General features: G+C 39.8%; 1 protein-coding gene across 1 annotated transcript in view; it reads right to left on the bottom strand.

Moving 5' to 3' along the window:
• SNTG2 (syntrophin gamma 2) overlaps positions 1 to 12,040 on the bottom strand; it is a 439,152-nt gene that overhangs the window by 96,789 nt on the left and 330,323 nt on the right. Inside the window, exons 10-11 of the mRNA XM_054979235.1 lie at positions 9,722 to 9,851; positions 529 to 567 (exon numbers count right to left, since the gene is read on the bottom strand). Of these exons, the coding sequence (XP_054835210.1) occupies positions 529 to 567; positions 9,722 to 9,851 (169 nt within the window). The remainder of the gene's footprint in view (positions 1 to 528; positions 568 to 9,721; positions 9,852 to 12,040) is intronic.

Below are 12,040 nucleotides of genomic sequence, written 5' to 3' on the forward strand. Positions count from 1 at the left end.
GTTCTACTTCTGAGAAGTTCCAAAATTCTACTATGGATAGTTTCTTAAGTTAACAAGATGTTAAAACATCCTAAAAGAACATTTCTTCAGAATTTGCAATTTCAGCACATTTTGTTATGTAAAAAGAACTCATTATTTCAGTCAGAGTAGCTTAACCATATGTTAAACTTTGTGCCAAAAACATAAGCACTGGATACAATGAACTAGGAATGGAAGAAGTTAACAGAAGGGGTCATGCAAGAAGGAAGGGAAATTTCTACTAATCAAGCTGCACATTTCTGCATTATCCCAATTTTTCTACATATATCCCTGACCCTCAAGAGCAGATCTTTGAGAGATCCAGGAGAAGGAAGGAAGATAGGAGAAAGCTCCTTTCAATGAATTTCTTTTGTTCATTGTTCAAAGAAAGCAACCCAGGGGCTTTAAAAAAAAATATAACTTTACCACATCATGCTCTTTGTTTTTCGAATAATTGGAAGTAGAAAAGGAAGTGACAGATATTTAGCAATAATATAATGAATAGCATACCTGGTCTGAGGGAGAACAGCATTTATTTGCCATCTTTATCTGCAGAGAGAACCCAGATAGTTGTATTACTAGATCAACCGATCTAATAGTCACAAATTTCATACATAATTACAATCTCATTCCAATCACAATAGTGCTGCAAACCATATAGCTATTTTCAATATGATTTAATATAGGCATTTTTATTAAGGCTGGGTAATAAAAAATATGTCTTTCTGCATAATCTTCACCTTCTTAGAATAAGGAATTGATGATACTGTTTCTTTAATTAGCTTATAGGATCTCAATCCATCAATGTATTTTAGGACACAGCTATGATTTTTAATTTCTGGTAGCTTGATCACTGCATTTTTTACACTTGATCACTACGGGAAGATGAGACAGAACTACAGCTGTATTATATATATCATAGATTAGGGAAGTTGGCTTTAAGATGTACTACAACTCTGTTTCCTAGAAACATTTGTAAACCCAAAGGAACTTCTGAAAGAATGTAAAATATTTTCTTGCCTCACTGGTGTGGAACATTAACCACACTAGGAATCAATTCTTTTATGTCGTCAAGAGTGCCTCTTGAAATAAGTAAGACCACTGCAAGCTGAGCCACTGGAGTATTGTACTATTTAATGTGAGATGTAGCTTCCAAAGTATGCTTGTACAGGCTGAAGCATATGCTGAAGAAAAATATTAGACTACCTCAACCTCAGATGACTTTCTTACCCACAACAGTTTTCCTAGAATAAACAATTAAGCAGTTTCCTAATGCCCACTAGGACTGCATGATTGTTTTAATAAATGCAGACTATACAATGGGAGAAGAAAAGGCTACCCTGAATTTTGCTTGGTAGATCCAGTTTTGACCTGTGTCAAAATTCTAATTCTGCAGACACAACTTATATATTCTACTGAGCTCTCTTTGTCTGTAACTTGAGCCACAGAACATTGCTCAATGATACAGCAAAAGCTTTGCGTGCATGAGGTTCCACATTCACTCCTTGAATATACCAGTATCAAGGCACTCACTTAGCAGGGCTGGAAAGTAACCCAATCTGAGATCTTCCAATCTGTGCAGTGCAGGATTAGATAGGACCAAAAATCTAATGTGATACAATGCATCTGTATATGAGTTTCAGCAATGATAACCATACAAGTAAATATATGAAATACCAGCCATATATACAAGGCACTAACAATGCAGTCTTAAGTGGAGATTCCCCTTTCTAAATCCATTGAAGTCAATGAACTTGGAAACCTTAAACTCTGCTTAGGATTGTATTGAATAAGAAGGAATCTATAAATGTTCTGTTAATCTTAAGAAACTCGGAAAAATTGTGAAAGGAAATTTATTTGCAGCAATGATAAATAATATAAAACAATATTTACTGTAACCTAATTGGATAAAAAGATTTAGTATGTTAGTAGACAAGGCTGGAGGATCCTTGAAGTCGCATGCTGTAGCCTTTGTCCTTTCCTTGTCTGTGTTTCTACTTTTGCTGCCAAACATGATTTATCATTGTGTCTAAACCACAAACTATGGCTTGCTTTCCTGGCTCCAAATCAGGATTAAACTGGGGATCTATTGGGTTCATTCAAATAACCATTCTTTTCAACAAAACCAGTTCTAGAGCTTTCCACAATTCACACTGTAGAGGAATATTATTAAAATATATATTACAAGCTGATGGTCTGTGAGAAATCTGGATCCCATTTGAGGATAGAAACAAACTCGAATTTGCCTGGGTGCCCGTAATCAAATGTCACGAGCATTTGGAGTTTATTTTCAATTGTAGTTTGTTTTCTTGTTTGCCATTAAGGTGAGAGGGGAGGAGATAAGGAAGAGGATGAACAAGTCATGCCTATTACATCAAACTAGAATTTAATTCCTGACTGCACCCAGAGATCTGACTAATGTGTCCTTACTGCTCTATCTGTACCCAGTTCAGAAATGCTTCAGCCCACTTATATTCAAAATCACAGAACATGTTTAAAATAATTAACATTTCATTTCCTTCTACAGGGTACACAACTGTTATTACTCTAGAAATATTATATTCTCTGGAAAATCATTTCCTGTTTTTATAATACACTTATTTATTTAAGATTTATATTGTATCCTCCTACTTAAAAAAACTAGAGTATTTTACAACATAAGAACAACATAATGGCATCAAAGAAATAAAAGCAATTATTTAAAACAATGGTGCTAAAATAATAAAATTAATATAAGCTGTTGAGAAATACCTTCAAATCAAGAATCCACCCCAGTGATTTAGTTACTGTGATGCAAAATGATAGCTGACAGAAGGGAGAGAAGGTTGGAAATAGTAGCCATCAAGCTCCCACCACAGAGCACTCTCAGCACAGTTATGCAAATAGCTTGCTACCCCACTGCACCCCACACTAAGGGAGGCAGATGGCACACACCCGGGCATCTGGGCTTTCGCCGGGGGACAGAGTTGGCAGCCTTATAAGGCTTCTCCGCCCCCTCTGTGGCTCAGTTGCACCTCGTGCTCAGCCCACCCACTTCACCCTATTTCAGTGCAGGATTAGCCAGTTGCCTTATTGGGGCTAGGTAGGAATTTTTCTCTTCTTGTCCCTGATTGGCACTTGGGATGGGATTTTTTCACCTACCTTACACTGTGAGAAGTGGGAGGTAATTGGCTTGGTGAACTGAGATCATTCCCATGGGAGCAGGATTTAAGTTAGGGGAAAATTTGAGCGGGCTGGTGAGCATCCTTGGCACCTCCCCATCGGTGGGGAATAGGGGTCTGTCAGGAGCGGCTAGCTGCTGTACAGCCCAGTTGCAAGGACAAATGCCCTGAGTGGGGAACCCCTGGACAAGCCAGTCTCCCCCGGCTGTTGTACAGCTGGGTGGGGGAACTTTAAAGGGGTGAACCACTTTGCCTGGCCAGGCTGGGTCCCAGCCATACGATGGATGGCTTGCACCTGGGGCAGCGGGTTCTCACCCAGACAGGTCAGGGCGGAGGTCCAGGAGTAACCCCAGGGCCTGACCTCTACCGCCAGTTAGGCCCTTGCTATAGTTGATGTTTGTTTATTGTAATTTTAATAAAGCAGCCCATTTTTAGAACCCAAATATTGTGTCTGCCTTTTCATTCAGACTGAGGGGGCAAGACTAAAGGGATAGAAAGGAATCTCTTCTTTTGGGACAGGAAGGCCATCCCAAGTGTGTGTGTGTGTGGGGGGAGGGTTATAAAAACTCTGGAGAGAGTTCACTTCTTCTATTTTGAGCTCTTTGGATTTGCAAAGCAAGGATAGATTAAGCTTTCACCAAGGGCCTCCATTTTTTCTCACAAGGCAGAGGAAGAGGAGAGGAGTGGAGAAGAATCCCAATCTGGATATCTAAAATAATGATGAACTCTAGCCTGTCCTAAAATTCTACATCATATGCGAAGTAACTAATGTAGGGATGGAAAACTGTGTGTTTTCACCTTTCCTTTGTTTCTTTGCCAAGCCCAAATTGCTTGAATGGAACATATATATTATTGTATTAATTTATTAAATTTTCTTATATTTTAAATACTCTAAGTCTTTTTGCTGGAAAAACACTGCCCCTATTTGGTCTTTTATTTGAAGTGTGGCATGAGGGAGGGACAGCAGAGGAGTTCTCTATCGTTGGAGCATAGGTTGCCAGGTCCCTGGGGGGGGGGTGAAAGTGGGGGACGGGGTTCCAAGAGGGGGCACTTACCTCAACCATGTCATTTCTGGCATGACACGGAAATAATAGGTTGTGCCAGGGGCCAACTGAGTAAAAATTGGCCCCAAACTCTAAATTGGGGCCTGATTCTTACTCAGTTAGCCCCTGGTGCAACCCATTATTGTTCCAGGAACAATGTCATTTCTGGCATGGCACAGGGGTACTCTAGAGCATGTGAGGTGCACTTCACCCACCCATGTTGTCATATGTTCTCCCTACCGGCCAGGTAAGATGTGGCAGGGGATGGAGGCTGCGAGCTGGGCATCCCCCACCCCTACCATAGAACTGGCAGGGCTATTGGAGCACAATAGCTCTAAAGTGGAAAGTTGTAATAAATTGCCCCCACACTTGATTTTTAGAAGGGTCACGTGTCAATAGAAGGGTCACTGTCATTTAGAGGCAAGGCATCTAAATGACAGTGCAGGTACACAGTGTTAGATGTATTACTTTGTCTGGAAGTAAGCATGCTTAAGTGTCATTGGCACCCCTCTGGTCCTTCTGACTTCCCAGAGATCCAATCAGAAGGTACAGGAAAGGGCTTGTGAGCCTGTTCCTTCATACAAGCAAGCAAAGTAAACAGTAGCAGTTAAAATCTCTCCTATGGCCCAGTCAAATCAAGTGCAAAACCTTGAATTAATTAAAAACAGACATAATAAATGTAAAAACAAAACATAAAACCAATTTAAGAACATAGCATGTCAAAAATGTGTCACCACAACTTCCATAAGTGAACTTAAAGATCCCATCTCTATCAGCAGGGAGATGAATGAGGCCAGTTGCATAGAAAATGCTTCTGCATATTTGTGGAACTCCCCAATATGCAGAAAAGCAGTACTTTGTAAATTAAAAGAAAGGGGGAAAATCCATATGAACACTGGACATGAACGCAACTACATGAATCTGGTTTCTACGTATTGAAGAATTTTTGTTTGTGTAGTGCGACTTCCCCTCCTACTGCAGTTCAAAATGGCTGATGAAACATTGCTCCTGGGGAACAGCGACCCCCAGGAGCAGCAGGTTGGAAGCATTTGGGGCTGCTTCAGGAACAGGATATGAGAAAGTCATGCTCTCATGGTGTAAATCCTTCGTTCTGCCGAAATGCTCTGGTAGTTCCAAGCTGTTGTATAAGAGAACTCCCCGTTCAAACTGCACTTCAAGCATGAACTCTCTGCACGGTTATAGGCAAGCCACCCCATCTTTCAGTTTCATAAAGTCCATTACAGAAATAGGAGAACAATACTAATATTTTTCTTCAGGGTTCTCAAGATCACTAATATGTATGCATGTGAATGCTCTAAAGATCTCTATAATATAAATCTCAGAAGCAAATTTTTGAGACATCCCAACTCTTAAAGATATTAAACAAATAAACAAACGATTTGTTTGTTTAATATCTTTGGTTATGGTTAAATGGTTAAAAATAAATATTGCTCTTCTCAGTTTGCATGCTTCTTCTACAAACTTTTCAGCCTTAAGATGGCTGGAATGATTTGTTACAGAGAGGCATTGCTGACCTTAGAAAAATCTTGGAGACAGCCCCTCCGTGAATAGCAGAATAAAGTTACAGTACAGTGAATTTGTATCTTTCTAATAGTTCAGCAAATTTCCCCATGAAAGAGCTTTTCGGTTCAAACCCAGATTCAGATTACTAAAATGGCTTCTGCATCTATTTGGTTTTCTCTCCCGCATATATCCCATACATCGCTGATGTCCCTTTGCCCCCTCTGCTGTACATTTTTTGAACACTAAGATAGGAAGAGACAGTTACAAGGAAGAAACATGGGAGGGGTTTCACATTCACAACAGTTCAACATGAGTAAGATGAGCTAATATTCAGAAAAATGAAAACGCAAAGCATTTTGAATAGGAACAAATAACACAAAGGTATGCAGAAAAGATATTTTTAGTGATCTATTTTCTGCACTTCCCAGTTCCCACTACAGTCACTGAATGATTTATAGAGGCGGATGAATAATTGATTAACACAAAAAGGAAGCACCCTTTTAAAAGAGTAGGCTGCAGTCCTATGCACATTTACTTGGCAGGATGTCCCACTGAAATCACTGGGACATACTGCTCAGTAAACATGCACAGGATCAGACTGCAATAAATCTAATCACAGGAAATAACTGTGGCCTGATTACTCTGTTCCTACAAAATTATAGCAAAAGCTGTCAGGATATGGTTGTGTTCATATAAGTATGCCAACGTCCAATTATCATTATTTGTTAGTTATAAAGCAACATTATTCTACTTCCATTATGATAATTTACTGCATTGTAAACAACACCTTGAGATAAAACATAAAAATTAAGGAGGCTCAGCGAAGCTTTCTGAAGACAGAAAAAACCAAGAAGCAGAAGTCCAGAAAATAAAAACAAAACTGTAAATGATACAAAACATTTCTTGTCAAATTTATCTCACCCTTACAATGCAGTAATAAATATTCCCATATCAAGAAAAGGCACCAAACTAATAGCAAAAAAACGGACTTCTTGGTGGAGCCAATCCAAGAGAATTCTGCAATTCCCTTGTAAATCCTAGAAGGACAAGCTAGAGAAATTCCCTGGTCTAAGCTGAAAGGCTGTGCAGTCTCTCAAAAGCTCTTAGCAGGCACAGTGGAAAAAACTCCACATCCTTGACAAGGGAACTGAAAGGGGCTTAACCTGAAAGGGTCCCACTAGAGAAGTTCCCAAGTCCCAGCTCTGCTAGCACTGGGCATCCCCATCCCCTCAGTTCGACTGGGAGCCTGCCAGCTCAAGTAAGAATCTGAAGGCAGGGATAAGGAGGGAGGGACACCACAGCTTTTAATCAGCACTTAAGGCTTGCAGGGGAGCAATTAAAACGTTGGAGCCTCACATGTTCAAGGATGAGATGATCCCTCTTAATCTGAAACTTCTTTTTTAAACATAGTATGTCTACTTTTTTGTCTGAAAAATTTACCCTGCTGAAAGAACAATGTCTAATGCAAAAATCAAAACAGGCAAGATATGGGCTGCCTGCCACATTTGTTTCAAACAGGACAGTAAACCCCGACACAGAAATGAATGTATACGGTGATTGGCTGTTTGTGATGAAATGAATGAGGTAGCTCTGATTGTTTTTTTTTTTTTAAAGACTCTAGATAGTTATGGCAGTATGCTGCAACACTACACTTATAGTGTATACCTGAACCGTACTGCCTATGTGCAATGTTTTGCCTCATGCAAGCTTACCTATGCATAGATAATTATTTTCAGCATGTGCACTAGTTCCTTTTTTTCGGCACACACAATTTAAGTCAATCTTGCTTGGGAAGAGGGAGAGAGCACTTCATCACCAGTGGCAGTGGAAACTGGCAGGCAGCAAGAATATAGCATATGTCCTTTTCTCACAGTGACCACACATGCCTACCATTCAGTATTAAAAAACCATTGCAAAAATATTTCTAAAGGAATCCACTATGTTAACCATTTTACAAGCTATAGCAGTGTAGTCTCTGAACTAGATCCGCTGTTTGTCCCCTAAAATGTTTGTTTGCTTGCATCTTATCCCATCCTATCTCCAAAGCTCAGAGTAGGTTACTGAAAAAAGCTGTTTTCCCAAACCATACAAATTAACTGTATGTGATATATCATAACAAAACTGCTATGAAGCAGAGTTGGATTTGCTTAGATAAATACTTAAATGTACAGTAGAAATGATATAAACAGCTGACTACTAGAACATTATTTTCCCTCTACCATCCTGATAAGAAAGAAAATGCCATTGCATACATAAGATTTATTTTTTCATAATAAAGATATTTCGTATTGATGTATTCACTTGGTGTATTGCATCAAAAAAGAGAGGGAAAACCCCTGATATAGGCCCATGATGACAGAGCCAAATTTGGGTTTTTCTTAAAGGGATTTTTGAAAGAATCATGTTGCACAAGTTCAGCTTTTTAAAAAATGGTTCTTCTATTGAGGTAGAAAAATGACTGGGAGAGATACAATGGATGGAAGGGGGGGCACAATGTGATTTTTTTACATTCAGAAAACTTTATCTCTTTTTCAAAAAGCACAACCTATATACTGATAAATCCAAGTAGATTACATGACACAGTATGGACCATGTCATCTCTTTTCACAAATATCTAGCAAATTTGTGGATGAATCCTCCTAACATAGTGATATATGAAAGATTATTCTGTATCTTGCATTTCTACTTATCAATGTAGGTTGATATTTTGAGAAATTTCCAGGCAAGGGCCAGGTATTATGGGTAGTGGGGGTGGTACGCTTTATTCAGAACTGCAGGTCCAAGATTGGACAAGTTTAGTCATGAATTGTTATATATCCCATTTTATTAAAAAAAACTTGCATTTCCACACACACACACACCCGTCCATGACTCGTGAGATTATACATATTGAATGGGAGTGGGGAAAGAGTATGTTACAATTTTGAACCAGCCTAGAAGCGTGGTTCCTAACTCCATTCTTCTGTGAAGACAGAAGTTTAATGTCATAATCTATGTATCTATTTACAAAATCAATGTCATATTTGGATAATCTTTTAGAGCACATATTCTGGCCATCAGGGGGAAAGGGGTAACAGTTAACACTTCTTGCCAATTCACTCTGAAATGAGATAAACTTGACTAAGAGAAACTTAACCAAGGGGAAAATATGGGGCAAACACAGGCCACAGTTTTGAAATGTCCTTAGCAATTAACTGCTGTTTCAGTTTATTGAAATGAGCCTTCCTAGCCATTAGCTCAGTTGCTAATGTGTACATGTTAAAAACGTTCCAAGTACCTGGGATCTTAAAAGCTGTCAGAACACAAGGTTTAAGGGCGGATGAGCTTTTAGTAGGAAAGGGTTAAACAGAAGATAAACACACTATCACAGTGCTGACAATTTATTAGACAGTGGCTCACTTCAGACACTGTACAGAACCCTGGTTTAATTAAGTATGGTTAGTATGACTGGTTGAATGCCAGCTGCTCCACTAACTATGGTTAGTCTGAGTCTATTAAACCAGAATCTAAAGTTAGATTATTGTGCACATTTAGCTATGGTTTCACATAATATCCAAATACAGATGTTCTGGCTTTATTTTGGTTTAATCGTGGCTTGTCTCTGGTGATAACTTCCCAAGTAACTATGAAACTAGTATTTATCTAGGCAAATCAGCTGAGTGACTATGAGCAGGTTTCATGAATTAACCATGGTTTATCATTATATCTGAACCTAGCCTCTGTGTGTGTGTTGGAACGTTCTATTTATGTGAGTAGTATATGAATGACACAGGAGAGTATCATGTATATGTGAATAAGGGTGTGTGAAGGCAATGGCACAAAAGCACACATTTAAAAATCTGATCGCCACCTCCCAAAATCACCTGTTGTGTTTTATACATAACACCTTTTACTTATTTGAGTAAGTGGTAAAACTACTTTGATTCACTGCAAAAAAAAAGGAAAAAGGAAAAAAGCAGCTAGAAAGCAACATACATTTTGTAGTGTCAAATCATTGGTGTTAGTTGACAATGCTCTCAGCCAGTCAGCACTCTCCTGGGCTGTACAAAACTGAAGTATCCCAGTGCTAACTCCATCGAGCGCCAGTACTTCAAATGCATTAGATCTGCAGCAAGAAGAAATATACACCATCAAGGAAACTGTACCAGTAGTTATTAGCCCTTACTTCTTATTTTAAAAGCCTGTGCAAATTGGTGCTGTTTAGTACTACAATGCAGAAGCAAATGCCACAATAGAAGAGTTATAGCCTAAGAAGGCCTAGGTACTGTAATTGCTTGCTCCTTGAAGATTAGGTGTTTGAGTTTTCAAAACAGTTTTCTATGCAGGTACAGCACACTTGGAGCTGAATCACAGCAACAAATTACACTAAGATGGAGGATCAAGAAAGCTGATTTGTGTGGCATACTGTGCTATACCTAAGCAGAGTTAGACTGTTAGAAGGGTGTAACTCTGTTTATGATTGCACTGAAAAATCTGCTGTTCAAACCTCAGTTCAGCTGTAAATTTAATTAGTGGCCTTAAGCAAGCAGCTGTCTTTCAGGCTCAACTCTCCCATCTGCAATATGGGGATAAAAACAGTTGTGTAACTTGATAGGATTACTGAGATAAGGAAGCACAAAGGGAAAGCAATGCTAAATGCTAAATGTTGCCACTGAAAGGAACTGGGCTGAATTTCTTCTTGTGACTTCTGTGCTATGTAGCCAGGTCAAGAATTCATCAACACACACCACAAAGCTTCTGAACAAAGGGTAATTGGTAAATTATAGTTGAACTGCAAAGGTGCTTAGCACATTGTTGGTACTACAAAAATAGTGGGAATTCTGGGAAGGGAGTGGAAAAATCATGCGTGTACAAACAAGTAAGTCAGCTGTGGTTCTCATGGCTCATATTCCTATTGATATGCTGTTTGCCTGACACATAAATGGCAGTACAAAGAAAGAGGGATTATAATCATGCTTGACAGACCTTAAACTAATGTACGTGGTGGTCCATAAAGCTGTAATTCTATGCATGCTTACATGTGAACAATCCCATTCGACACCAGTGGATTCTCTTAAAATTGAATTGGTCTACATGTATTCACTCAGTAGTGTCTCCACTAGACATGGGCATGGACCAGGGTAAAAACCACACACCATTGGTCTGTCACATTTCACAGATCACGGACCGAGAACTTTTCACGGACCCGGTTTGTAGGTTTGTGGTCCGTCCCTTCCGGGGGCTTTCACACTCAGAGATGCCAAACTTGCAGCGAGTCTTCAGCAACCTCTCCTCCAGCCACCCTCCAAGTTTGGCCAAGATTGCATTTCCGAGGTCTGAGTTACAGACTCCTAAAGTGGCTGCCCCAGGAAACTTCCGGTAGATAGAATAGGAACCACAAACGCCAATTGATTTGCATTGGCTTGCAGCAATTGGCAGAGCCCTAAGCTAGCGTAACACCCCACAATCAAATAAGAATTGAAATGGAAAAAAAGAGTGAGCCCTCAAGGAGCCCAATAAGCTTGTATCCAGAGCCTTACTGTAGCTCTGAAACTGGGTAGGGGGCAGAGCCCTAGGCTAGCCCACCTCCTCACAAGCAAATAAGAATTGAAATTTAAAAATTAAACAGAAAAGTGAGCCCTCAGCTGAGAAAACCCAATAAGCTTGCTCCCAGAGCCTTGCTGCAGCACAAGCCTCAAGCCTCCCTCTTGCACAATAAAAAAAAATCCTCCTGCAACAAGCAGTTCCTCTCTCAGTAACCAGCTGAAAAGTGAAACCACGGCTCAGTGTTGGGTGTTATATATACTGCTTGCTCTCATAGAAAATAATGGTTGGCAGCTAGTTGCTTTTAGGGCTAAGATTAGTGTGTTCCAAAGGCAATATAAGGTCTGCAGGTGACTCCTCTACATTGCCTAGGGAATTGATTGCTCAGCACTGGGAAGTCTGGTTTCATGGACCAACGGACCGACCCAAAAGTCGTCACATCCATGAGGAATGTGTGTCCCATGACCTGCCTGTTCGTGAATGCCGAACTGGGCTGGTCTGTGTCAAATTTTGGTCCATTTTTTCAATCCGTGCCCACCTCTAGTCTCCACCTATCCTTCCCTACAAATTAAATAGAACGCTGAAAAATTTTAACATTGACTTGCATAGACTGTTCTTCAGGAAATTTATGTTGTGATATACTCTTCCCAGTGTCTGAAAGTAATATGTTCTCTATGTATTGTCGAAGGCTTTCACGGCTGGAGAATGATGGTTGTTGTGGGTTTTCCGGGCTGTATTGCCGTGGTCTTGGCATTGTAGTTCCTGACGTTT

This window comes from Eublepharis macularius, chromosome 1, assembly GCF_028583425.1.
Source record: "Eublepharis macularius isolate TG4126 chromosome 1, MPM_Emac_v1.0, whole genome shotgun sequence".
NCBI classification, from domain to species: Eukaryota; Metazoa; Chordata; class Lepidosauria; order Squamata; family Eublepharidae; genus Eublepharis; species Eublepharis macularius.